General features: G+C 47.3%; 1 protein-coding gene and 1 non-coding gene across 2 annotated transcripts; one reads left to right on the forward strand and one right to left on the reverse strand.

Moving 5' to 3' along the window:
- On the reverse strand, nt 1–26,405 carry LOC144129672 (cytosolic non-specific dipeptidase-like). The gene is made up of 12 exons (XM_077663777.1): nt 26,362–26,405; nt 24,334–24,481; nt 21,498–21,668; nt 21,036–21,191; nt 15,399–15,556; nt 14,724–14,798; nt 13,627–13,771; nt 11,414–11,513; nt 10,251–10,422; nt 6,596–6,681; nt 4,882–5,048; nt 1–4,766 (listed from the first exon to the last, which is right to left on the reverse strand). The coding sequence occupies exons 1-12, from the start codon at nt 26,403–26,405 to the stop codon at nt 4,719–4,721; spliced, it is 1,470 nt and encodes a 489-aa protein (XP_077519903.1). The 3' UTR covers nt 1–4,718.
- TRNAL-UAA (transfer RNA leucine (anticodon UAA)) lies at nt 20,569–20,641 on the forward strand. Its single transcript has one exon. It is a non-coding gene; the product is annotated as a tRNA-Leu (tRNA).
- Nucleotides 26,406–26,791: the final 386 nt, after the last annotated feature.

Below are 26,791 nucleotides of genomic sequence, written 5' to 3' on the forward strand. Positions count from 1 at the left end.
TCTGCGTCTGAGCAGAGCATTATTCAGAGCTTCATTTAAAAGTTAATGTAAACGAATTTTCACGAATCGCAAATGATTAGCTCGCCAAAAACTGGGCCTACACTATTATGAATGAAACGTCGATAATACCGAAAATGAATTCTTCTGAGATCCGCACGTTGTTCCTGTCTGCTGCAAGTAACGCAGCGGAAAATCCGCGTGTTTGGTTTTTCTTTCCGAACATAATGCATAGTGCGTCTCCAGAAATAGCTCTTTACTATCCTGAATGCTGACGCACCCAGTCCGTACTGCGAGGGGCGCATTCAAGAGGCAACGTTTCTTGCCACCCGGTCGAGTTTCCGTTCGTTTTCTTTCCCCCTTTATGGGTCGCCCCCATTCTCTTCGTGAAGTGTCCTGAACCAAAGGATGAGCTGAAAACATGTCAGATCATTTGGCGGCTTCTGCGAGTCAGATTCTGGATTCAACGAGGCGAGTCCACGGAATAAATGGGAGGTACTGGCTGAGGCTACGGAATTCAGCAGGTGTTCTAGTTCCGAAAATTTCAGTCACCGAGTACCCGCCGTGATGAGCCAGATCTTTATGAATACGATGCAATTTTCCTTCGTGGCCTGCACAGCATTTAGCGAAACAGGATGGCTGTACGACACTGCGATGAAGATGCACGGTCTCTCCGAGATTACTTCAAAGAAAATATATTTAAACTGCGTGATGTGCACAAGGAGGTACGTTTTGGAGATAAGTTATCGAGTTGATGGAAGAGTTGTTCTTTGACACAGTTTTGATTTTCTAACGTGAGTGAAACGCATGTCCGCTCTTGATGTTTGAGAATGAAGCGCAGAACATGTTTTTGATCTGTTGTAAACTGTCGAAACAGGCAATAAAGACAAAAAAAGCCGCGGTGGCTAAGTGGTTAAGGCGCTCGGCTACTGATCCGGAGTTCCCGTGTTCGAACCCCACAACGGCGCAAAAGGCGCCCGTGTTCTGCGCGATGTCAGTGCACGTTAAAGATCCGCAGGTGGTGAAAATTATTCCGGAACCCTCCACAACGGCACCACTTTCACTGCCTCCTTTATCCCTTCCCTTACAGCGCGGTTCTGGTGTCCATCGATATATGTGAGACAGTTAATGCGCCATTTACTTTCCTCGGAAAATAATTTTCATTTTTGTTTTCATTGAGTATTTTTATTCGTTCACATTAGTCTCATGAGGTGTCACAATGAAATTACTTGATACAGAACCTTTATGCTGCGAAAGGTGCAGCGAGCGCCGCAATAAGGAGCCTAAACTGTGCTTCGTGAAATTTATCGCTGCGTATAATTCTTAAACTGCGATTTAAGCCGCACTTCAGGAGCTGGTCGAAGCGTATATAGATAAGTGGAAAGCTCTTGCGACACACATCACCGGTACGATAAGAGAGATCAGCATAACGGACAACAGGTTTGCGTCCCGCGTACGCTGGACGAAGCGAACCTGCAACTTTACTTGGCACAGTCGCGTAACGTACTTCTGAGGAGATTCATCAGGCAACATTATTGGGAAGCCAGCGGGACGTAGCATTTAATTGGTTTTTGCCGCTTGGAATAAAAAAGGGGCCTCCCAGTTTGGCCAGAGGTGAGCACCCAAAAGCCAAAACCCTGAGCACCATTTGCTGTCGTGCCCCCATTGCCTCATTTAGGAGTCCCTCTTTCATAAGGAAAACCCAAAAAAGATAACGATATAAGATATTAGAAAATAAAAAAGATATGAGGGAATGTCTGCCATAACATAGCTAGCACAGACTTAAACCAACCAAAATAAATGAACAGGGGCTAAAGTAAAAAAAGAAATAGCATTTGAAATCAAACGCCATTTACGAACAAAAAAAAAGAGACGCTGCATGTTTTCAGTGTAAACTCAAACCGAGGGCCGTAAGATCCACACAAGAAGTCGGCTGATGTGAAGAATGAAGGTCAGGCGGGATGTGCCAGGCACACAAGAGAAAAAAGAAACGCGGTAAAATAAAGCGACATTAACCTACAAAGAAAATGAGATCACAGGTTAGGTGGTGAAACTGCAAGACAAGCTCAAACAACGCAAAAAACGCACTAACTAAAAAAGGCAGGAGAAAGAGGGCAGGAAGAAAAAAAGAAAGAGGGGGGAAAAGAGCGGAGAGAGATTGTGCGTAACGCCCTACTACCTGGGTCCATCGGCCGTCCAGCATGGGACCAATGGCCTCAGAGTTGTTATGAAGAGAAAAATCGAGATTGAGAAAAAATATCTAAACGTCATTCGGATGAACAAGATGACAACTGTCGGGCATTGTGCCACTCACAATTGCAACCATTTGTTTAACCGGAGCATATGCACGTGAATTACTGTGACGGAGTTGCAGATAATTCGGGCAGGAAAACGTGGACAGGATTCAAGCGATTTTGCTAGCAATATGAGACATGATAGCATAGTTGTCAAGAAAATGAGATATAGAATCCCAAGCACGCCAGACGCGTGCTGTCAGGTCGGAGTAAAAAATGATGAAAATAAAGGGAAATGACCGTGTCCTGTTATGAAATGAACAATGCGTTTCCACGGAGGAAATGAAGATGGAATGTGAGTGACATTGGGGACCCAGCGGTAAAGTTCAGTGTCACGGTGAGAGGAATGCCAGTCGGCTGACCAATGCCTATGGAAAAAAGCTGCAAAGGCGGTCTGGACACAACGGCAGGAAAACTGACTGGAGCAAGGATAGGATAGGACAGGAAAACTTTTATTGAATCAAAAGTATTTAGGCGATCAGAAGTCTTCTTGCTTGCTTCGCGTGTCGCTGTCTTCACGCTGCGCTGTAGGGAAGGCTTCATCAGCAAAGGGGGGTCCCTCAGTCCAGGGCTCCACTGAGTTTGGCTGCATCCCTTGCGTGCTCTACCATCCTCTTTTGGACGGCGAGCTCGCAGCTGACGAGCCGGCTCTCCCAGTGCTCCGCACTCGGGGGTTTGTGTTCTCGGAATGCGTTGTTTCGTTCGCATTCCCATGTTATGTGAAATAGTGTGGGTGTGGCCCCGCACCACGGGCATGTGCCCCTATATTGCGTTGGGAACATCTTGTTGTATATAAAGAGGTTGGGGTGTTGGTAATCTACGCCAATCTGTTGCCTCCTCCTTTGTTAGTGCTTTATGCGGGGGCGGATATTTATATCTCACCCCTCTGTGATGTTGGAATAGTTCTGAATAGCTGTCCCCGAGGATCATGGCGCTCAGACCACGGCTCTCCTGCTGCTGTCCGACTTGGAAACAAAAAGCTCGAGCTAGACCATCCGCCGCCTCATTGCCCCTTATGCCCTCGTGCGCAGGTATCCAGATTAAATTATGTTGGACTGTTATGCTCTCTGAGAGGTTGCACTCTCTGAGCACCTTAAGAGCAGCTTTGCTAATTCTGCCCTTCGTATAATTTCGACAGGTCTCTTTTGAGTCCGTGAGAATATTCAATGATTTGTTCTCCCTATATCCTTTTGCTGCCGCCAGCGCTACGGCTAACTCCTCGGCGTCCGTTATACTCCAGATTTCCGTGGATGCCCCGGAGGTTAGTTCCCCATCTTTGTTTACTACCACTGCCGTACCTATGTATTTGCTTCTGCCGCTCGCTACTTCCATAGCGCTTGCGTCCGTGTAGAAGGTGTTATCCTTCCCCGCTAGTGTTCTTTCAATGTGTTCTGCCCTGGCCTTCCTTCTGCCTTCGTGGAGCCTGGGGTCCATGTTCTTTGGAATGGGTCTGACATAAAATGTTTTTCTTATTTCGGTAGGCATGTCTTCGTACCGCTTTGTGTCGATGTATTCGCAGCCTATTCTGTCGAGCAGTGCTCTTCCAGTGTAGGTCCCTCCTAGTCTTTTAATTTGCGATTTTCGTTGCGCTTCCACAATTTCTAGGAAGGTGTTGTTGACGCCAAGTTGCATGAGCTTTTCGTTGGGTGTGTTTCTTGACAGGTGTAATGCTGTCTTGTATGCTTTCCTTAGAATGGTTTCGATCTCTTCATTAGACTGGAGCAAGAAAATCTGAGGTGTTCATCCGAGGCCACTGCAATTTCCGCAAGTTCATTACCGACAACATCCCAATGACCCGGGACGTGAAAGAGCCGAATCATATACCGCCCCAACCACTCAGCAACCGCGACGTTTAGTGCTGAATACACCAAATACACTACGGAGACACGTCAAGAACATACGTTTATTTTCTGCGCTGCCTTTTTACAGAAGGTCTCTTCGTTTTTGCTTATTTCTAGTGCATAGTTAATACGAATGTTCTAACATCTTGTTCCCCCATCTCTCTGCAAGCTCCCTCCACAGCGTGCATTTTCGTGAAGCAAGCATCAGATTCGACTCTCAAACGTCGAATCTCACCTAATTCCAATCTAAATAATGATGCTAGTTAGAAACTCGTATGGACATAAAAACAGCCTGCGACGCACAAGTATTTTAACCATTCCCACTTCCGTTGGCCTATAACGGTTCAAAGCCTGGAAAAAGAAAAGCGCGTCTTGGCGCAGTGGCTCTTTCATTGCGCAATAGTCACAAAACTTCACGCGTGAGCCAAATAAAGAGCAAAGTGGAATGCGTCGCTTTTTTTTCATGGTTGGCGCAAATAATTATCACGAAAGTTCCACAGCTCCCGCGACAAACTCGTGGCGGTTGCAAGGAACGCCGACGAGGAACGCTCTGTCCGACTTGCGCTCGGCGTCCCCTTGGGCTGCCTCACTTCAGCTTGGACAGCTCGTGCATGTACGCCGCGAACAGCTTGGCCTGTAAAAGAGTCACGAAGCGTGTACGCGTTTGAGGACAGGGATCTGAATAAAACAACTTTGCGAAGAACTTGCGCGAGCACAAGAAAAATAAAACAACAGAGTCCTGGACCAACCCCGGAGACAAGGTCGGCGATGCTGATGTGCTCGTTCTGCGAGTGGAAGCCGCAGCCGGCCGGGTTTATGGACATCAGCAGCACGTCCCGGCAGACGTGCTCCTGCAGAAGCCTCGCCGAGCCCACCGAGAAGCCGCCCCGGGTCTTATGTGGTGCCACACCGTACGCTGTCCACGGCAGAGGAAGAGCGGTCATCACGTGAGGGTCACTTCATTTATCATAGAACAAGGTCTCCTGTGAATTCTTCCTAATGGTGTCTTCGACTGGTCGCTTCAGATCGCTCTAGAGCGCTCTGAGAGGCGACCGCACATTCGGCTGGTCGAAACCAGCCGCTCAGACTACATTCGGCTGGTTCTTTCTGCGCGCTCGCCTCCAGCTCAGAGCGCTCTGACGCGCTCCGAGAAAAAAGTCGGAGCGGCTCCGAGGTGAGTTCACGTGACAGAGCCACTTCCGCCATTTCGCGAAAGCGGTGCCAGGCCTCGGCGTTCCCTACGCGTAGGCAGAAGCAAGTGTAGGCTTTTGATGCAGTGAAGCTTGCTGCGTTGTGTTTTGCGGGTGCCGCGCTGTGTGAGGCAACACGTCCAAGAGACGCCGGATAACTACGCTAGGAACGCGGTCTGTGTTGCTGTCACATGACGACAGCGATTCCAGCAGCAGCTCAGACGAGGACGACAGTGCTATCCACAAGGCGATGTTCGAAAAATGAGCGTCCCGTGGGACGGAGAGCCGGGGCAGCGATCGATACAGGCTACGCGGCGACCGCGATGCAGACTGTGCGGCCACGTGCTGCTACTGTTGACACCAGCAGCGGTGCCGCGCCGTGGTTCCGGAAGTTACGTCCTCCTCCTGCTCCTAGCGCTTCCGCTCTCAAAACTCGCTGACCATTCGGCTTGACCAGTCTCGCCACGCTCTCAGAGCAAGAGCGGCTCCCACTCTGCCAAATCCTAACCGGATCACGGGATAAACCAGTCGAAGACACCGTAAGACTGAACATGGAGAGCGACTGTGCTAGCCAGTGTGTTCGACTACTGCCGAAACTACAAGCTGGGAGCGTGTCCATATCGAACTAGGATGATATCGAAACATGAAGCTTTGCAAGTGAAATTACGGCGGTGCGGACTTTTAACAAGCTGCACAGGTTCAGAATTACTGTACCTTATTTCTATTGGATTCAACATTTACACAGGCCTGATGCTCAGCTTTTATAAGGTGTAATTCACGCAAGAAAAGGTATTTTTTACCCCCACTCTACTCATATCGCCACCCCCTCCTCCTCTGAAAAGCCCATAAAAATAAATTTTAGCCATGATACTATCTTGCCGAGCTGCCTGTGTGTCATTAAAATCGTCATCACAGATATTGTTGTTGCCAGCCGAAATGATGCTTTCTGACACAGAAGTACAGCACGTTGAGGCTTCCCAAAATATTATATCAACTGAAAGTTACAGTCTACTGAAATTCGTTCACATCAAACGCATTCGCAATGTAATGCGACCAATGCGGCTTCGGAGGGGGATTTCCAAAAATTTCTATTAGCTGCAAAGTTTGTTAAGTAACGTTCGATCAAGGTGACTTTTATTGCACATAGTTACGAGCGTTTTAAAACATCCACAATACTTTTCGCCTGAACATCACAGCTGAAAAACGGTCAATCACTGTTTTAGCTGCGCACTATATCTCACTAGATCATGCAGATCCATGGCCAGCCACGTACCGTGCTTGACAGCAGCCTCGGCGGCTTCGAAGTGCGGTCCGGTCGGATCCGCCATCCACGAGTCGGCACAATGGGACATTATGACCCTGAAACGAGTGGCAGCGGTTTGCCTGGTCAGGTTCATGTGAAATTCGTGGCGCACATCTTGACGATTCTTTGATTTAGACTTATATCACTACGTAAAACTCCAAAATGACCGCTTGTCGCAGGACAAGCAAGCTTGAAGACTGCACGACCCCTGAAAGACCCAGGGGCCGAGCTTATGTTCCATTAAGTAAGCGCGCTGTAATTCGCCGGCATGTGCGCGCTAGCAAGACTGGATAACCAGTGGGATAACCATCAGCCAATCCACAAACTACAATTCACTTTCGTTTCGAGTGAAGGTTTGTGAACTTTCGCGTTTGGTGAAGCGGACCTTTGGACTTATTGCCTCACGGGTAGTTCGTCCTTCGCTGCGGTCTGATTATCCCAGTCCCAGTCAAACGGCACAAAACATAGTTGGTGATACCAGTATCTACGCCTAGTATGCACTTTTTGGCTGGCGTAGAAACCATGTCTGTTAGTCTGGTGAAGAGAATCATCTTTCTTTTTGTGTTTTATGAAATGAGGCGTATGCAAGCGCCTGTAGCTCTCACTGACAGGAGTCTTAACATTCCTTTGTCATCTCTCGTCTCTAACTTGTGCATATTACATGCAGGTGACGGGCGCGCAGCTGGGGGCGTCAAGAAACTGTATGAGAAATTGTCATCCGCAATATCAGTCAGCGCCCGCAAGAGGCTCGCAGATATGTTCACTCTCTATATGTAACCGCTTCAGGAATTTATACTGTAATTTTTTCAGCGCAACAGCACACAGCCGAAGAAAACTATGAGCTTAAATAATACCAACTAGCCCATGAATTAACTATACTGAAGTACGCTTCAAGAAACTTTCCTTCGTCCCGTCTAAAACGCTTGTGTTGGTCTCTTGTGATCATCATCATAATCAGCCTGACTACGCCCACTGCAGGGCAAAGCCCTCGCCCATGTCTCTCTAATTAACCCTGTCATTTGCCAGCTGCGCCCACCGTATGCCCGCAAACTTCCCAATCTTATCCACCCACCTAACTTTCTGCCGCGCCTTGCTACGCTTGCCTTCTCTTGGAATCCACTCCGTTAAGCTTAAGGGTCAGCGGTTATCTTGCCTTCGCATTAGATGCCCTGCCAAAGCCCATTTCTTCCTCTTGATTTCGACTAGGATGTCATTAACACGCGTTTGTTCCCTCACCCGCTCTGCCCACTTCCAGGCTCTTAACGTTACACCTATCATTTTTCTTTCCATGGCTCGCTGCGTTGTCCTTAAGCTGAACTCTTTTCGTTAGCCTCCACGTTTCTGCCCCGCATTTGACTACCGGTAAGATTAAGCTGTGTACACTTTCCTCTTGAGGGAAATTGGTAAACTGCCACTCATGATCTGCGAGAATTTGCCATATGCGCTCCACCCCATTCTTATTCTTCTAGTTACTTCCCTCTCATGATCCGGACCAACGGCCACTACGTGCCCCAAGTAGACATATTTCTTTACCACTTCCAGCACCTCACTGCCAATGGCGAACTGCTGTTCCCTAGCTGGACTGCAGAACACCACTTTGGTTTTCTGCATGTTATTTTTCGACCCAGCGTTCTGCTCTGCCTGTCCAACTCAATGATCGTGCTTTGCACTTCATCCCCAGAGTGACTCAGCAAGGCAATGTCATTGGCAAACCAAAGATTAAGGTATTCTCCATTAACTCTCATCCTTAACTGTTCTGAATTCAGGCCTCGGAATACCTCCTGTAAAACAGGCGGTGAATAATAGCACTGGCGAGATCGCGTCTCCTTGCCTGACGCCCTTCCTTATTGGAATTTTATTGCTGACTTTATGGAGGACTATGGTAGCTGTGCAATTTCTACAGACATCTTCAAGTATTTTCGCGTAAGACACTTTTACACCCTAATTCCGCAATTCCTGCATGACTGCCGAGGTTTCCACTGAGTCAAATGCTTTGTCGTAATCAATAAAGCTATATATAGGGGTCCGTTATGTTTTGCGCATTTTTCTATCACCTTATTGGTAGTGTGAATATGATCTATTGTGGAATATCCTTTACGAAAGCTTGCCTGATCATTTAGTTGATTGAAGTCTAAGCTTGCCCTCACTATATTAACGATTACTTTAGTGAATAGCTTGTAGGCAACGGACAGTAAGCTGATCGGCCTGTAATTTTGCAACTCCTTGGCGTCTCCTTTTTTGTACATTAAGATAATGTTATCGTTATTCCAAGCTTCTCTTTCGGACATTGCAAATACAGGGCGGCTAGTTTTTTTTTAGCCCAATCTCCCCTCCATCCTTCAACAGATCTGCTGTTACCCGATTCTCACCAGCTGCTTTTCCCTTTTGCGTTGCTCCTAAGACTTTATTTACTTCGTCTTTCGTTATTGACGGAATGACGCATTGCTCTTCACTACTGTCTCTCTCTTGAACTTTCTGATTACTTTGGCTACTGCATAGATTTGTGTAGAACTCCTCGGCTTCTTTAACTTTTACCTACGCCTAGTTTCCTCTCACCGCGTTTAGGCTACCTCCGTTCCCTTAGAGCACACTCGATTCTCTCCATTGTAACCTTCCTTATGTCGGCTACCCCCCCCCCACCCCTCTTGCTCTTATTTATTAACTTCAATAGCTCTGCTAGTTTTATTTTATCTCTAGGGCTAGACTCCCCCATGCTTTGGCGTTTCTTAATCAGATCTTTCGTCTTTTGAGATAGCTTGCCGGTATACTGTCGAATCATCCTACCACCTACTTCTATGACGCACTCAGTAATGATAGCAGTGAGAATATCATTTATTGCTTGAACATTAAGATCTTCTTCGTCAGTTAAAGCCGAATAGCTTTTCTGTAGCGAAATCCTGAATTCCTCTACTTTCCCTCTTACTGCTAACTCGTTAATGGACTTCCGCTTCACTAGTTTCTTCCGTTCCCTCTTCAAATCTAGGCTAATTGGAGACCTTACCATACTGTGGTCGCTACACCGCACCTTCCTGACAGGGTGAGCGTTAGGGCCCTTCCAGGTCCACTTCCTGTTCTCTCGTTTGCAGAAGGTATTCATGATCCCTACATTATTTCTATCTGCGAACTCGACTAATAATGCTCCCCTGATATACCTAGAACCTATCCCATAGTCGCCTACCGCCTGGTCGCCGGCCTGCTTTTTTCCCACCTTCGCATTGAAGCCGCCCATCAGTACAGTGTAGTGTGATTTTAGTTTGTTCATTGTGTTACTAGCAAGCAAAAGCTATTTGTCCGTAGCATGGCTTCTGCATTGAGAAGAAATGCTAATGGGAAGTATCATCGGCACTTCGCCTTCATTCAGGTCGCAACGCCTTAAAAGCGTCAATTTTAAGGTAAGAGAAGTGTTTTGCCTAAAATTGAGTGCATGAAAACTCAGCAAACACACGCTTCATAAGCGTAGAACTTCTTTTTTATGGTTATCTCGTGACAGGAAGGCGACTGCCTCCCCAGTTTAGGTGTAGTCAGATGTGGGGCAACTTCAGCTCCTGGGGCTTAACTGTTACTTGCTGCGCTTTAACTGGTGCAGCCCAGCAAAGAGACTGGAATGCGAGAATGGCCAGCTCACTTGACTCGGTTGGGACTGCCCCGCCTGGAGAACTGGGTCTGCAGGTGCTTCTCCACGCACTGGCGCACCTTCTGCGCCGTCTGGTTGGGCACGGTGCGAATGGAGAACTTACCCACCACCCGGCCCGGGATCACCGCTTTCTCGCCCGAAGACCAGTGGGCGCCCTCCACACCTGCGCGGGAGACAGTGGGTGTCCGCGAGGCTCTACAGTATGCTCTGTGGCAATGCACTCCACGGTTAGAGAAGTCCCCATCACTAGCCCCACACGCGCGCACTGCAATGCTACAATCTGCAACGACTGGAAACCACTTTCAAACAGGCCCAGCTTTTATGGGTAGGTGCACTATATTGGCGTCGTCACTGAAACAACGAAGTGGCTGGTGCCATCTGTGAGTCGCCAGTAGCAAACACTCCGCAACTCAAAGGCGATATTTCTCACTTTTTTTGTGTGTGAAACAAGTATAAAGCGCACCGAAGTTTTGCACAAATATGACTCGTAAAATGCTTCCTACACTTGCAGCTCCTAGATCTTACAGCCTTAAATTGAGGCCGTAATATTTAATATTGAGGGCTATGTGGCACGGGGAAGTAGCCGCAGTTCTTAGGCGTAAAGCCGTCCTCAGTGCCCAGTCTGTGTCATTGCAGCAAGCTGTCGCCATGTAAAATAACTGCTGAACAGCTTCCATAGTCTGGGCGCACTCTGCAATACCCAAACAACGTTCGCCCGTGCAGTAAACGACACCCATGCAATCTATTGATCTTATTGTGGATATGACGCCAATAGCCCGCCTATTCGCGGAAGTGAAAAAAATATAAATTTATAATTGATCAAAATTTTTTGTTTACCCCGAAATACAAGGCAGTAACGACGCTAAACTTGTAACGATGCTACATAACAGTAACGACGCTAAAATGCCGCACACCGTCTGCTTCCCACAAACAACGCCACACTACATTTCCTTTGTAACGGGCGTGCTGTGTTCTAAAAGCGCGTTAATTTTCGTCGACCGAGTAGTCAGCGAAAACAGTTTCAACACTCGCATTATGACATGACACCTGCCGAGGCTTTTCTATGCAGCGCCGCACGTTACTTCAACGATGAGAGAAGCACTGCGTAATTCCTTTCACCCCGTGGCATTAAGGGATCGTCGCTCTCTGCTTACCGTGTATAGAAAGTGACGGATAGCGCCACCGACGCATTAGGATCTCCGTCTTGTCGGCGCCAGCCATTCTGGAGACGCCCATTTCTTCGCGAAACGCATCCTGTGAGGACAGAGACCACGTGCCTTCAGTTTGTGCACATCGCAGCGTTCGTGCAAAGCCCCGTCTCAGAGAGGTCATTTGCACCAATGCAGGAGGGAGCTGTTGCTTAGCTCTTGTTCTTTATTTGTGATCCCAGCCTCTTTAAGAGCAAGTAAGTAAAGCGACAGATAAAAAAGCTGCCTTCTGAATCTGACTGGATGCAAGACCCCAAGTCCAAAATGAAGTGCTAGTCTCATAGAAAATCAAAGCGATTAACTGTCATGCGCCTGCCTTTGAAAGGAGGAGCAGTAACAGATCGACAAACAGCATGCAAGCCACGTAGAAGTCTCTACCAAACACGTTTATTAAATTTCTTACACCTCCTCCTCGACCATTGTACTTGCGTGAGTCTTCCAATTTCCGCAACTCAGCACAACCAGGGAACTCGTTATGATGTTTTTTTTTTCATTATGTCCTCCTATGCCATATATACCCTATGAGACTCGCCATAGCTTTTACTTTCATCGGCTCTGTATTCACGCTACGTTATCTGTCATTTGACCAGTGATCAAAATGAATCCCCAAAAGTGGAGTGGGGAGAAGCGCTCTCCCCGTCCTAAAGCGTTCCGACAGCTGGCATCATGAGGGGAGGTCATGCCTCGCCATTTCTGTGCTTCTGGAAGAATGCAGTGGTCCATTACCGCCAAAAAGGCCAGAGAGTCAATGCTGAGCCATATGATGTTACTTTTCCGGAGATTTTGAAGGCCATTCATAGCAGGCCATATCACTGAGAGCTTCAGCACTTGGCCCCCTTCTAATCCACTATAACTATAGAGTTGGACATTTCGGTTTAAATTGGGAGAAAAAAACGGTACAGGTACGCCGAATTCAGCGTTAATAATAATAATTGGTTTTTGGGGAAAAGAAATGGCGCAGTATCTCTCATATATCGTTGGACACCTGAACCGCGCCGTAATGGAAGGGATAAAGGAGGAAGTGAAAGAAGGAAGAGAGAGGTGCCGTAGTGGAGGGCTCTGGAATAATAATTTCGACCACCTGGGGATCTTTAACGTGCACTGACAACACACAGCACACGGACGCCTTAGCGTTGAAAAATTAGAAGTATTAGAAATCCGGTTTCAAGCGAAAAATGTCAGTAATCTTGACATCTGTTGGCTATCGACCGGCAATCGAGTAGTAGTTACACGCACTCAGAGGAGAAAATTAATGTGTGGGAGCCAGGGGCATGGCGACACGATGTACCGTTGGGTTGAGTAGCCCAGTTGTGCATTTTGAAGTAGCGCCCCGTTACCAGTCGCGCCTCTTCAGGCTGGAAGGCCACGCCATACGTCTTCTAGCGTAGCATTTTTCACTGTCATCACCGGCTTAAGGCAGTAACTTGGTTAAGCAGGTGTCTTCGCTGCATGCGAAAACACTCGAAACCAAGCATAAATGTAAGAACAAAATGTTCTTCTCCAGCTGCCGCAATGGTTAAGTGACGGTTATATCGCTTTCATCAGCACGCAGATCACGTGATGCCCCTTCGTCTGACTAAAGCTAGCACGAAAACCTAGCTTATATTGCAATCCACGTTTTAGAAATTAACAGCGACTTAAGTTTTTTTTAACAGTTCCATCTTTTACCTTTCGTTAATTTTTATTAGAGATAGCATTACCTTCTGCAAGCACTGCTAAGAAGCGCTTTATTAGTAATTAACAACCGTTTGTGTATCAGTTACAGGTAAATCGAATATTACAAAAGTTTTATCTTACAAAAATTGCAAGATCAAGTCCAACTCATATTACTCCACACATGAATACATTATTTCGCCGTGAAGATATAGTAATTCATCCGTAGGAAACAATAGCCGCTGAAAGAAAAACAGAAAACACTGTTTTGAAATAAACACCCAAAACGTTGTGCCGAATTTTCAAAAATAAAAACCAAAAAGTCCAGCCCTTAACTGCGACCAACCTTGCCAAACACCTGTTCGACATTCTCATTTTCCAGCAGCTAAAAGCAGGAGTTTTCAGATCCAATATACTCCGGCAACGGCTTTTTAGAGGAGAAATTACGCCGTAGAACAGCTGTAGTATAAGAAAGAATGCTAATAGTTTGATTGTGGACAACGTACGATGTCGAATTCGAAACCTTCGTAGATCTTGCGCTCCTCGTGCGTCACGGGCTGCACGTCGTTGTAGATGCCCGGTATCGTGATCCGCCCTCCAGCATCCGTCAGGCTGTTCAGCAGGTACATCAGATCGGGCATTGCTTCGATGCTGCGGGGGGAAAAGACACGCCTCAGAGGAAAAGCACCGGGCTGAAACATGCATTCCACGGCGCACAAACCGCTACTGCGTACTTTACGTTATGCCGCACAAGTTTCCTTTTAATAGCATAGCAGTCTGTCGCCGCCCTCTGGTGACCGTTAATGTTGCCGACAAGTATCCAGTGCACATGCGCGCTCCTGTACAAGTAGCACAGGCGGAGTGGTCACTTAGCAGGCGCAGGGATGGCAGTATCTGGCCGATAACGGTGCGTCATAATACCCTTATCATAGTGTAGTTGTCCACGAAAGAGATGAGAGAGAAAGTAACTGCGAACGTTTTAATAACGCAGTGTTCGGTGCTTGTTGTAACGACTCCTGGTCCAGGATGGTATTTACGCACTAGATGAGGAGAACCCAGGAAAAGCTCTTTACTAGCATGGGCAGTGGTCCGCCCGTACCTGCTCCTTGTCGATATGACCTGTAGTGTGCGTGATGGAGAAGCACAACTGCCTTGCCTGAAATAGGCTAGCAAGCCTACCTTACTACACTTAGGTGTAACTGCGTCATAGGCTCCTAATATGCGCAAAGATCTCAATCACTTCATGCAAAAACTTCCTGAGGGCTGCTGAATCGGCACCGGCTCCCTCAGCATTATATATAGTGACTACATGGACCACTCAGACGGGGAACGATACAGCATTTCTGGCTGTTCGCCGTGGTCTCAGTAAGATACAAAACAGTAGCGTACCGATGGCTCGACTCACGCTAAATACACCATTTCACATGCGATACAGCTTCGCCTGGAGCCTTAGTAAATGCGGTTAAACTCCATCATATTTGTCACTGCTTTACTAAGAAAACGGCACCGACAGAAAATATGCATCCTCCGCTTATGCAAGCGGTTATCGATGCACATTGTATCAAGTAGCGCACAATGTAGAAAGTAATGAGTGCCTCCTTACGCTGTTCCGCCGTAGATTCCAGAATGGAGGTCCACTCTCGCGCAGGTCACCTCGACCTGGAAATGGCATATGCCACTGCATGGTGAAAGAAAACGTTCAGCGCAATCAGTGGGTCGTCAACCACACCGTGTCTCTGGTACGATGACAGCGGGAAGGAAATCTTCGGGATCGAGCCGATAAATCATGATCTGGCCAGCCTCTAAGCATGAGAAAATGCGCACGCACAGTCTGCGTCACCGTTGTGTAGAACGCTCGAGCAGTCTGCACCACACAGCCAAAAGTGAAATTAGAAAGCAGTCCTGGATTTGGGGACAAATTACTTGCGCCCACTTTGCTTGCAGGTTCATATGGCTCTACTTCCGCGCAAGCCTAGCCTTTAGAAGTTGGACGCTACGACGCCGGTCCTGCCGTTTTGTATGCCTCCTTTGTCTTCGTCAGTCGCGCCGGCTTCTCTGATGCACCAACTAGCCCATACAAGACTGCTACGACGAGGTGTCGACTTTTAAGCAGGGGAGGGCACCGCTCGAGCGCTCTACACAAGGGTGACGCAGACTGTATGCAATACTCCTGCGCTGTGCCGTCAAATTGTTTATCCCAAACATAAAGCGCTTGCAGTGAGGGTTGAGTCGTATAACGCCGAAGAGGGGCAGGTGCTGTGCTCGGTAGAAGACTCACCGGAGTGCGTAAGTCAGGCAGGGTGTTCGCGGCCCCAGCCAAACGCCGTCCGAGATGCAGACGTAATCGACCGCTTTGAGATACTCGCTCCTCTTATCCGATTTCAAGTAGGCAGCCATGCCCTGCGAGTCCACTTCCTGCATGTTGTCGATCAGCAGCTGCGTGCAGGGCAGAAAGTAAGGCGCCTCACTGCGACGCACCGCACCCAGATGGCGACAAAAATCTGAGCACAACCACTTTTTAGTACGAAAGCTCTACTACACGAGGTGGAACTGGCTCATCAAGTTTGTGTGAAGCTTGACCTTGGCCAAATCATAAATAATATAAATAATGCCACAATATGGATTCGAACCCGCGGCGGCGCGAAAGGTCCGTTTCGCTAGCCTCTGCACGAGAGCACTATCGGCAGCCAACCACGCCTCTTGTTAAAATGCAACTCACTCTCGCAGTGTGCATTGCATATCGTCGCCTTCATGCACTAATACTGCTGTCGAACTAATGTCGTCTCAAGACATGCCGACGACCCGGCAAAACAAAAATCATGAGCCAACTAGGCATTCGCAGGTCGACTCGATCGGTTTAACTATTTAAAAACCCCTACCACTTTTTTTAGGTGAGAGCGGTTAAGAAGACGCGTGCTGATATTTGCACCGTCGTTAGGCAGAAAATGCCCGATTTCAGGGGACCACCGACGTAACGTCCTCACATACGCATCGCACCACACCGCGTGACTCGGCTTCGTTACTATCCCCACCGTGCGCAATGAAGACTCACACTGGCACTCGTTAATGGAAAGTACCACATCCATTAAGTCCTTCTGCGTGCTGGTTGCCTAGCGGTAGCCTCTGCGCGCGTAGTATCGAAAGCTTCCAGCTGTGGCAGCTTGGATGCCATGTCAATAGCTGCTTCAGTAACGCATGGTCGACAGTTCGCTCGCTCATATAAATCAGCGACGGAGGTCGCGGGTGTACACTAGCGCTGCTGCGGTGCACGTCTATTCACAACGTCAGTCAGGCTACAGCAGTATATCGCGCAATAGCATGGCTGTCTGTGTAATTCATATCGCGTAAATTAGTGTTTGCGCAGCATAACTTTCTCAAGGGCGAGCGGCGCAGTAGATCCTGTAGTGCCACCGCATCTCATCAATCAATAAACATGGCAAGAACGAAGCCAAGAACCAGCACAAAAGCACAGGCAGGGCAGATAAAATGAACCAGTTCTTCGATTCGATTGCTGAATGGTTTCGAGATACACACGGCTGCTCGGTGTTCTTCATATCTGTAAGCCCGACCTGCAGTAAAAACGTGTTTGCGGACAGTTCGTTTCGTGCCCGTTAAGAGAGAGCTGGGTAACAAAAGTATGGTAAGCCCCTATGCCAATTTGCCGAATTAAGCCGATCAATTGAAACTTGGCCTGCTACAGCAAAGCATGTCTAACTGCCCAAACGTCGGGAGCAGAAGGATTGCCACATGTCCACAGTAGTAGGGGAACTGTAGTCTTTCGAGCGAGAACGACACATCACACTGTGTGAAAGAGAGGGCAGTTCCTGCGCTGACGTGCGGGCTTCTCCAAAAATATGAAATCCGCCAGGTTTGCTTCTAGTTTTTGCGGTGCGGATCGCTTTACATCATTGTCATCAGCTAACTGTGTTTAATGCAGGACGGAGGCAACTTTCCTGTGCCCCCAGTGGATTCTATCCTGCGCCAGCTGCAGACCCCTTATCCCCGCAAACTTTCTTATGTATCTCATCCGACCATTTGCCGCACATGATGCTGGCGCTGAATCAGTTGAGGAAGTGAAATCATGCTGCCGTTGGAAACTATGAAAGTGACTTTTGCAGCTTTGCTGCCGTTTTGTAATACCAATAGTCAATAGCCTAGCTATCCGCTGATAAAAACCTCTAGAGTGGTCACTGTCTGCAGTCAAAAACTAATGGGCTTACATACATATTGGGCGTGCATCACATGGTGAAAAGTGAATGTGGGACAATCACATCATCTCTCAGACGGAACCTGCTCCATTGTCTCAAGCGTTGCCGATATTGCTATTTTCATAATTCTTTGATGAGTCATGGATCGCGAGCTTGAGGCACACTTGAAGTTCCAGTTATTTTTTGTAAAAGTGCGTCAGCATGGTAGCCTGCATTAAAAAATTGTTAGTACGGCTGCCGTCTTTCTTTAAAGAAGGGGCGGAGCTTTTTTCTTGGAAGCACTTTTATTCAAAAATGCCCTTAACGCGTGCCAGCGCAGACATTCCTACCGGATCAACCTTCCAGGCTGCAAGAGCACTAAGAGGGCCATGTGATTAAAAATGAAATTTTATTTATTAATTTATTTTATTATTTTTACATACTGCAGCTCTTATTGTGGCTATTCCAGGAGTTGGGTTAACAATTCTTGTAAAAACGGCAACGTACAACACACACACAAAAAAGGTTACATCTAGCATGTTTTCATACATAGCGCGAACAATGTGATAGGCTGTAACTAATAAATTGAAGCTATGCACAATGAACACAACACAAAACAAAAAACATCATGTGGCACCGGTAGCTGGTATGAATGAGCTTAATGAAAGAGACCGCGTTATGCAAGGAATTAAAGGGGCTCTGAAACACCCTCCGAGGAAAGCACATCAATTCGCTCAATCACTGCATTGTGTTGTCATGAAAACGTGAGCCAAATAATAAACTTCTACACGCAGCAGAGGGCCCACAATCACGCGCGAAAGTTCGCGAGCCCTTCCCGGAGACTTTCATGCTCGCACCCTCCTCCGTCGCGCGCATCTACGTGTACATGTTGAGAGGTGGCTACTGGTTAGATTCTTTCAGACGTCAGGCAGCTACCTTGGCCGCGGCCAATAAGTCGCGTAGCTCCGGCGGGTCAGGACGCTCTCCCACGGAGGAGGGGCCGGCGGAGGAGCGCCAACCTTCCAGCGTGCAAAAAGTGCCGAGAGGAGAGGGAAAGCGCGAAGACGCAGAAATTCGAATTTTGACTGCAGGTAACTCTGCTTCTACAAAGCGCATTAGAAAATTTCTTGCTGGACAGTATTCGTGAAGAGGCGTGCTTTAACATCCCAGCCATACTGGAGCTTTATTAGAGCCCCTTTCAGAGCCCCTTTAAGTTGCAACGTTCAATTGTACGAAGAAATAAGCTGTGTTTGAAATTATTAGTACGGGCGAAGTATAACTTAGCATTAAGGCTGTGATGACTCCTGGTTGATCGGAGAACATGAGGGGTAATATAGACATTAGGTGTGACGTGATAAAGCGAATTGACGATGCAGTGCAAGAACTTCAGTGAATCCACGTGACGGGCGCACGGACAGGGGGGTTATATTCAAAGCGGACAATGCACAAGAAGGTGAAAAATGGCGATCATACCGACGATATAGTAACCTGATGGTTTTCTTTTGGTTAATCTAGATTTGATCAATTTCAAATTTTTATGAGGATTCCAGACGGGAGACGCGTATTTAATTACGGGACGAATCAAGGGTTTGCACATTAATAGCTTACTTTCTTTTTAATTTTGAACCAATAGGCTACTGAAAAGTTATCAGACGCCCATCAAATATTCCACGGAATATCTTCACCACCTGTTCGCTGGGATTAGTTGCGGGGACGGTGGGATTGGCTTCCAGGAGGACTTCTCGCTCAATTAAATAATCAGTTTTATTTCTGTGTCCAACAGCGTCCACATTGTAATCACCCAGCAGAACTGTCTGATTCTGACTGCAAGTTAACCTAGTTTACATACTCCGTCGCGTTACACCTAACGACTGTGTGAGGGCACGCTCACGCGACGCCATGCGATCGACTGAGGCCCGTTTCACATGCATGCGATTTTCGCCTGCGACACTGCGAATTCTGTCGGTCTGCGACTGGGGATAGCCGTCAGTCTAGTCGCAGACGGCTTGCGATCGAGTTCCGTCCGGTTGGTATTCAGTCGCAGTGTCGGTGTGTTCGCTCTGCGTCTGACCAGTGGGGAGCGCCGAGGCGGCGTGCGACGTGCGGTCACATGGGAGCTGTTACCGCGGTGGAAGCAAAACTGTTTATTCTAATCAAAACATGCGGAATAATGCCTTGCATCTAAAAATACGCTGGTCATAAAATCATCAACACATTCCGCGTGACGTTTCTGTCGCGTTTAATGATGGGTTGCCTATTCAAACATCAAGCTACCTTGCCTGTCCCTTTGACCGAATTCGTTGTGTCGGTGTCGCATGTAAAAGCAGTGACCGAAAATCGCACTGCGGCCTCACCGACTACACCACATATTTTCGGTCCAGTCGCAGCATGTGAAACGGGCCTGACGCGTCACGGCAGAACTGGGCAGATTAGAGCGAGTGCTGCCATGGCCCTAGATCAAGGGTTCTCTCCTGTGCTTATTGCACAGCACCTGAGAAGAACTTCAGCAAACCGGCCTTTCATCCCTCATACACTAACTTCCGTCATGCAAGCGTGACAAAGCCCATAAGAGGGTGAGGAGGTGTGTGAGATACATGCTCTCACTGAAGGAACCAGCGGGTAGAATACGTAGGAAAAACAGATGGGGTACACAGACTATCGCTATACTTGACACTCATACTTTAACAAACAAGGAAAGGGAAATGGGGGGCTCGTTTGACATACATATGAAGGAAGCCAACAGCCACCGATACAAAGGTGCATAAGGGAATGTTTCTATTTTTTATTAATTTGTGGTGTCTATCAATGGAAGAATAATACTGTGAATTATCTGTCGCGTAAAGATAATTAATTATAAAGCAGGAAAAAACAAACATGCCAATGGGAGGATCCGAACCCATGACCTCCGAATTTCGCGTCCGGTGCTCTACCAACTGAGCTACGGCGACGGCTGTCCAGTCTTCTGCTTTAGGGGGTATTTATGTTTTGTATACGTGTAACCGAACCTTGAGAGTGTTCACCAGTGCCGCCCCCATCCATAGCGGCAAACGTAGTACTTCCTGTATTACCGCGAGTGTGACGTAGAACTTCATCGAGCGCTAAGGGCGGAAGCTGTGCGAGAACCCTCTTCCGCTATCTATGGCACCAAGACTGCCAGAACCGAGACCGTCATTAAACTATTTAGCAGAGTAGCGCTGGTGAACACTCTCAAGGTTCGGTTACACGAAAACATAAATACCCCCGAAAGCACATTGGAGAGCCGTCGCCGTAGCTCAGTTGGTAGAGCACCGGACGTAAGATTTGGAGGCCGTGGGTTCGGATCCTACCGGCGGCATTGCTGTTTTTCATCTGCTGAAAACAAGAGAGGCTTATTTTTAGGGTGTTTTTTGTCGAGGGATAAGGAATAAATAACCAGGCTGAAGGTGGGATTCGAATCCACGACTATGGTATGTCGCAGTGCTCTACCGATTTAACTTGGCAGCCGCTGTATCCCGGTCCACTTTCAAGTGTGTTCGCGTTACGTGCTGGCAAAAGTTGTCTTTCCTCTTTAAATAAACGGTTACGCAACATATTTCGGCCACTGACTCAACCTCATTATAAAAAAGAATCGTTTCCCTGTGATTGCCTTCGTTTCAGTGACTGAGATTATTCCGCATTGAAAATCCATACGATGAACGTACACTGAAAAGCTTCCTCCCGCCGGGTATAAAATAACGGCGTCCGCTCACCCTGACGTTGAGCGGCGGCCTTCCGGCGCTTTGCAGGAACGCGCACAGCGCCCAGATGCAGGCGGTCAGCGGACCCTTGTTGTGCGCAGTGCCCCTGCCGTACAGGCGGCCGTCCTTCTCCACGGGCTGGAAGGGCTCCGTCTCCCAGCCGTCGTCCTGCGCATGCGCCCACCAAATGTAAGTGAGCTGCTGTACCTCCAAACAAAGGCTTACGAGACCTTCGTTTGGAGGAGAAGGGTCGAGAAAGCGTATACCAAGCGTCAGCAGCCTCCGCTACTCCCCTGGCCACCTGCTATGCCACTATTGCGCTATGCCATTAAAGCGTCCCGCAGCCAGGTACAACGGTGCGCCACCACAGACTGAACTTCACACTATTATCGCTGCTCAAAGCCTACGCATGTTATCTTTTTTTATGTTCGTTAAACACCAGCGTAACAAACGGCAGGAGCAGTGTGCGCAGACCTTGTGCGCCGGCTGGACGTCCAGGTGCCCGTAGACAAGCAGTGTTTTCCGCTTGGGGTCGTGGTTGGTGCTGGCGAGAAGCAGCGGAGGGAAGGGCACCTGGCTGCCGTCCGAGAGCTTCTGGTCGCCCAGAGGCTCCAGGATGACGTGCACGCCGTGCTTCTTCAGCTTCTGCGAGGGCCATGCAGGTATACAATGTATAGCGACGAGCGCCACTCTACGCAACCGCCCATCTACAAGTCGCCCAAGCAGACGTCACAGTGTACTACAACAGCCGAAGTTTTAGACATGAACAGATATGAAGAGGAACACGGCCTCCTCAATGTTTCTAAAGGCTAGCTCGTGCAGGAGTGGAGTGGGAAAACCTTATTCCGTCAAAAGCGCGTGTCGATGGTTCCGTGCTGGACGGCCATCAGTCCTCGACTGATGGAGACCTGAGTGGCCTCGTTATAACGAAAACGGTTTATAACGAAATAATGGATATAACGAAGGAAAGACAATTTCCCTTGGAAGCTCGGTCAACACGGGCTATGACGAAGTAATAGCCGGGCCCCTTCATCTTCGTTATAACGAGTCTAAACTGTGTTCGTAATCGAATATTCGCAGACGTCACGTCCAGTGCTGTAGTGTTAACACATGTGGTGTGCTCCATTCTTTTTGCATTCTTTCTTTTTATCCCTTCACGTTGCATGCCTACATGGGAGCTTTTGACGAAGCAGTGTGAATGAATGATATGCACAGGGGAAAATGATAGAAGTATATAAACGGGCTTAGTTGCACCATGCTGCTGTCTTCATTTGTTAAAGCTATAGTCGGTTACGACTTAAGTAGCTATGGTAGGGTAAAAGGTACATATTAGTTTTAGCGTAATATTTTGGAAACGAGTGCAGATATTCGCATTAAGCTGCATGTGCTCGCAAAAGATGCCCCTAAGTATAGAATGGAACACTTTGTTTATGTCTAGATTGTTCACTTTTCCTGTGGCTCACTCCAAAAATTTCAGGTGTGTTTAATTATTCAATGCACCTTTTCTCTGCAGCCACAGAGAGGACTGAGATGATATTATGTAATATTGTTCTAAATACCCAAAGGTTAAATCTGAACTAAATACATATCATATTCTCTTTGAAGTTCGTGCTGCATGCAAAAATATAATATCACTGCATGCACAAAACCCCAGCGGGGTGTCTTTCAGTGTAATTTTTTGCCAGTGTTATCATGAATATCGTCAGTAATATTTTTTTAGTTCAGAACATTTACGACTGGATGTAGTACATGTGTACAAAGTTTCACTAGAATCGGATGAATACTTTCTGAGAAAGGGTAGATTAAATTTGAACAATTCATAAAAAAACTTCATTTGAGAAGAATTAAGTTTTATGTTCGCATACTGCTGACTTTCTTGCAGGTGTCTCCAAAACCCTTCTTAGTGTTTCTTTTTCTTCATAGTCTGCCTTGCTCTCGGCAGAGAGAATTCTGCCCAGTCAACACGCTCTTTTACCATTCTGTCGAGGACAGCATTACAAAACACACATGATGCACATATGATGCGACCAGATGCCCCTCCATTTCCGCAAGTACGAAATGCATAAGCGAACATTTAATTTACTTCAAAGACGTGCAGCAGTACGCCTGGATGTCTCGAGCGCATTTAGAGCATCGCTCTCGCTATGGGTGACATTTATAGAGGATGCCAAACTGCCTCACAAGACAATAGCTTCTTCCAAAATATTTCCTCCCTTGTTGCACTATTTATTCAAAGCAACATCTTGCAACAAGCTGCGGAGAAGAGCGAAGTCGATTAGACGGTAGCCAGTCGTACTTGAGCCGTCTACATCGAAGGACTCATCACCGGTCCTTTCACCAGGTTTCGTGAAGCATGCGCTTCATCGTGCTGGTTTATAACTGCCCTTCTAGCGAGTGAAGTGATTATTTCTTAATGTTCTCATTATGCTCCATTTGCCATCTGCCATTTTTGATCGTGCCATCTCCTGGGCAAGTACTACGTTTGAAACTTGAAACGCAAGCGATCACAACCGTAATTCTGGAAACAATAACAAAGACGAAACACGCTAGAAGAGCACCATTAGCGGCATATCTGCTATAAAAGTAAACATTTCCAACAATATATTATCTTTTAGTACGAACCATTTACTTGCCATTCACGCACACAAGAAAAAGAAAACACTTCATAATGAAGAAAACCGCGAAAGACAACGATAAACAAACCGGCCTCCGAACTCCACCCGCCATTTTTAAACGCCAGGGCACGCGGCACACTTCGGCGCAACATTTAGACCGCTTTGAGCGGGCGCTCGAGGACGCGCTTCCGAAGGCTTGTTTCGCATAGTGCAGTCGATTTTTCTGTGCCAAAATTCCAAATTCGATTTCTAGGGAGGTTTACCCTACCGTTACCCCCTTAAATCTGCAGTGAAGCTCCGCCAAAGTTCAGGATTGCCGCACAGAATTCCTCCGTGACGAAAAAATAGTCCGTTGTTGAAACTTTCCTGTTTACACAAGTAGTTTATCACAAGAAAAAAAATTAAGATTTAAAATTTGTTTCCCAGCTTGTTTAATAGAGACAAACATTAAAAAGCCGATTTCGCTTAATGTTGCAATTAACCAGCGGAGTAACACAGGAAGCCAAGGAGCGTGGCCCAGTGTTACAAACTCCTGTTTTTTTTTTAAGTTGTATCATACTGTAGTTTGCTAACTTGGTAGTCGCTACGACATGCGTATTTGTAAGATTTTCTCAACTTCCCAAATAAATCTTGTCGAGGTGTTTAAAGAGCTTACTTACGGGTTAGTTCGATGTGTCGTTTATCAGAGCACATACCTCCTGCGTCTGATGTATCAGCCGTAGTATGTCCTTGCGGTGCTCTTTCTCGGCAGAGATGGTGGGAATGGCCACCAGCTCTTTCAGCCACGACAGCATCTGGTCCTTGTCTTCCTCGATTATCCTAGAACCATGGACACAGCCATGCCTAAAAGATAATGTCGAGCAAAAAATACCGCTACTACAACGGGCTCCAATCCGCTTAACCTGCTTCCACGGTCCCAGACACTACTGCGAAAAATTTTGCGGCTCAAGGGAGGCTGAAATGGTTTTTTTTTCTAAGAATTCGAGGTTATTCAGGAATTCGAATGTGTGAAGCTTCTAGGTAAAGCATGCCAAGTACTTTTGCTTTAACGTTTAAAATGGTGACGTAATCGCCGATTAAAACCGCTCCGATGTTCAGGCTTCTCCTCAACGCGGTGTAGAAATGCGAAGAAACTCGTGATGACGTCATTGTTGCCGAAATTTCGAGCGCCCGCTGCCCTTCACCCACATCCTGCCGTGCGTCGTCAGATGCCACCATACAATGCTTAGTGGGATTCACCTTCGGTGGCGTTCGTTTTCTTGCGTGAAACAAGTTTCTTCGCTGGAAACGTAGCGCCACCATAAGTGATGTCATCAATGCGGCCTCTGCCCGTCGCTGTGCTCTGTGGGGAAGCCTGGCCGCCGACGCGGTTTTAATCACCGATTGCGTCCCCATTTCGAATGCCAGAAGAAAAAGACCTCGCATGCTTCACTTGCAAGTTTCACACATTCCACCCCTTTAAACTTGTCGAGATCCGGAACCTCTTCAGCTAAGCAGTCCTACTAGTTCCAGAATGTTTTTGATGACGGAAAAAGAAACCTCTTTGTTTGCCAGATTCTCACGACGTGCTGTTGGCTTAAACCTTCTGTGCAGAGCACCAGTAGTTGCAGCAAACGGCAAATAGTGAAGTCAGCCAGCAGCTAACGGTTTTCTTGAAGCCTGCGGGTGCCCACCTGGCTCATATCTCTATGGGGCTCCAATACCCATCATCGGTGGCTTGGTGCTTTGCTGCGCAGTCCGCCGCTCGGACGCTATAGGCACGTACACTGCAAACTTAACGTACCGTATAATGGGGTCAAAAATAAGTAAATTGTCCTCTAGTGCAGTCACTTTTAAGGGCAGGTCATCTGCCCAGGCTCGGTGTAGATTTCGACCACTATGGAAAGCAAATATAACAGAATGCTTACTTTCGGCAACGGTATAATATTTGCACTTGAAAGCATAGCAACTTGATGGAACTAGGAAAGGAAGTAGATTTTTAAACGCGGCACTGAAGGTCTTAAAAGCTACCACTAAGAGAAGATTGAAACATCGGGTAAACTCTTGGTGACTACAAGAGCTTCTAATGGTTTGAAGAGGGAATATCCGTTGCCAACAATAAATATTCCGTATTTTTAGTGATGAAAATATATCCCAGGGCTTGGGAAGAGTACCTTGCCTCTACTATGGAGTGCGCTGGAGGACCGTTTACTTCCTTTAGGGTAACTCGTCTTTAGAGTGTGGGCTGAAGCCGACCGTACACCGATACGCATTCGGAGTCAAAACCGTGGCAGTTGTAGTATAGGGCCATTTCGCAATAACTGCTTGAAGATAATTAAAATTGCGCCCACAATAATCCCTTGACGACGTCCAGCGCACCAAAGTAACATGACGACAAATCATGTAAGTTTCATTTAAAGTTAACATTGCTTGACTTAAACACTGTCTCTAGGCAGACGCAAACTTGAATAGTTTTTCACTGCATGTGTTGTACAGGTGCAGTGCTTGACCCATTTCTGATCTTAAAAGTTGCTCAAAAGCAAGAGCCTGAATCCTTGTTCCTCCGTAAGCTCTTCGTTCACGTTCAGCTCTTGCAAGACACTAAGAGCATTATCATAATTTCATTCCACGCTTGTCTAAAACGCTTCCACGACCGGGCCCAGTATACTTAGCTAAGAGACCCTGGTATTAATCAAGGCGTAAAGGACCCGACCGTATCGCCAAGATGCTTGAGCCTTACTCACCTGAACACCGCTGCGAGCTCCTTCGGCACGCTGCTTTCGTCCATCCTGCTTAGAATGTCGCGGCCAGTAGCGAGAGGAAAAAAAGACGCCTCCTGTGAGGTTCCCGACCGACGACCTCAAGCCTTTACTGAGCTGGGCGCCATTGCAGGCTCTTCTTCCTTCTTCAAGGCTACCTCAGCTCGAGCGCGCTCTTCTTCTTCTTCTTCTTCTTTGTCCTCTTAAGGCATGGCAGATACCCACATCGGAGGATTGGTCAAGGTGTAGTAGTACGCAAGAAAATTTCCATAGGAGATTACGACAAAATTTTAGCACCAAGCGTGAATTTGGATAATGTATCAATAAAAACGACAGAAGAATATTTAATGTAACATAACAGACAGTATTTTGGTGAAAAAAAGAAGAGCTCGAAGAATTTTAAAAGAATTAGCAA

The sequence above is a fragment of the Amblyomma americanum genome, chromosome 4 (genome assembly GCF_052857255.1).
Source record: "Amblyomma americanum isolate KBUSLIRL-KWMA chromosome 4, ASM5285725v1, whole genome shotgun sequence".
Classification (NCBI taxonomy): Eukaryota; Metazoa; Arthropoda; class Arachnida; order Ixodida; family Ixodidae; genus Amblyomma; species Amblyomma americanum.

Coding starts and splice junctions, on each gene's coding strand:
- LOC144129672 (XM_077663777.1), bottom strand. CDS start 26,405: ATGGACGAAAGCAGCGTGCCGAAGGAGCTCGCAGCGGTGTTCAG. Junction 21,192..21,497: donor ACGTCCAGCCGGCGCACAAG/GTCTGCGCACAC, acceptor GCGCATGCGCAG/GACGACGGCTGGGAGACGGA. Junction 10,423..11,413: donor TCCGTCACTTTCTATACACG/GTAAGCAGAGAG, acceptor TCTCCCGCGCAG/GTGTGGAGGGCGCCCACTGG.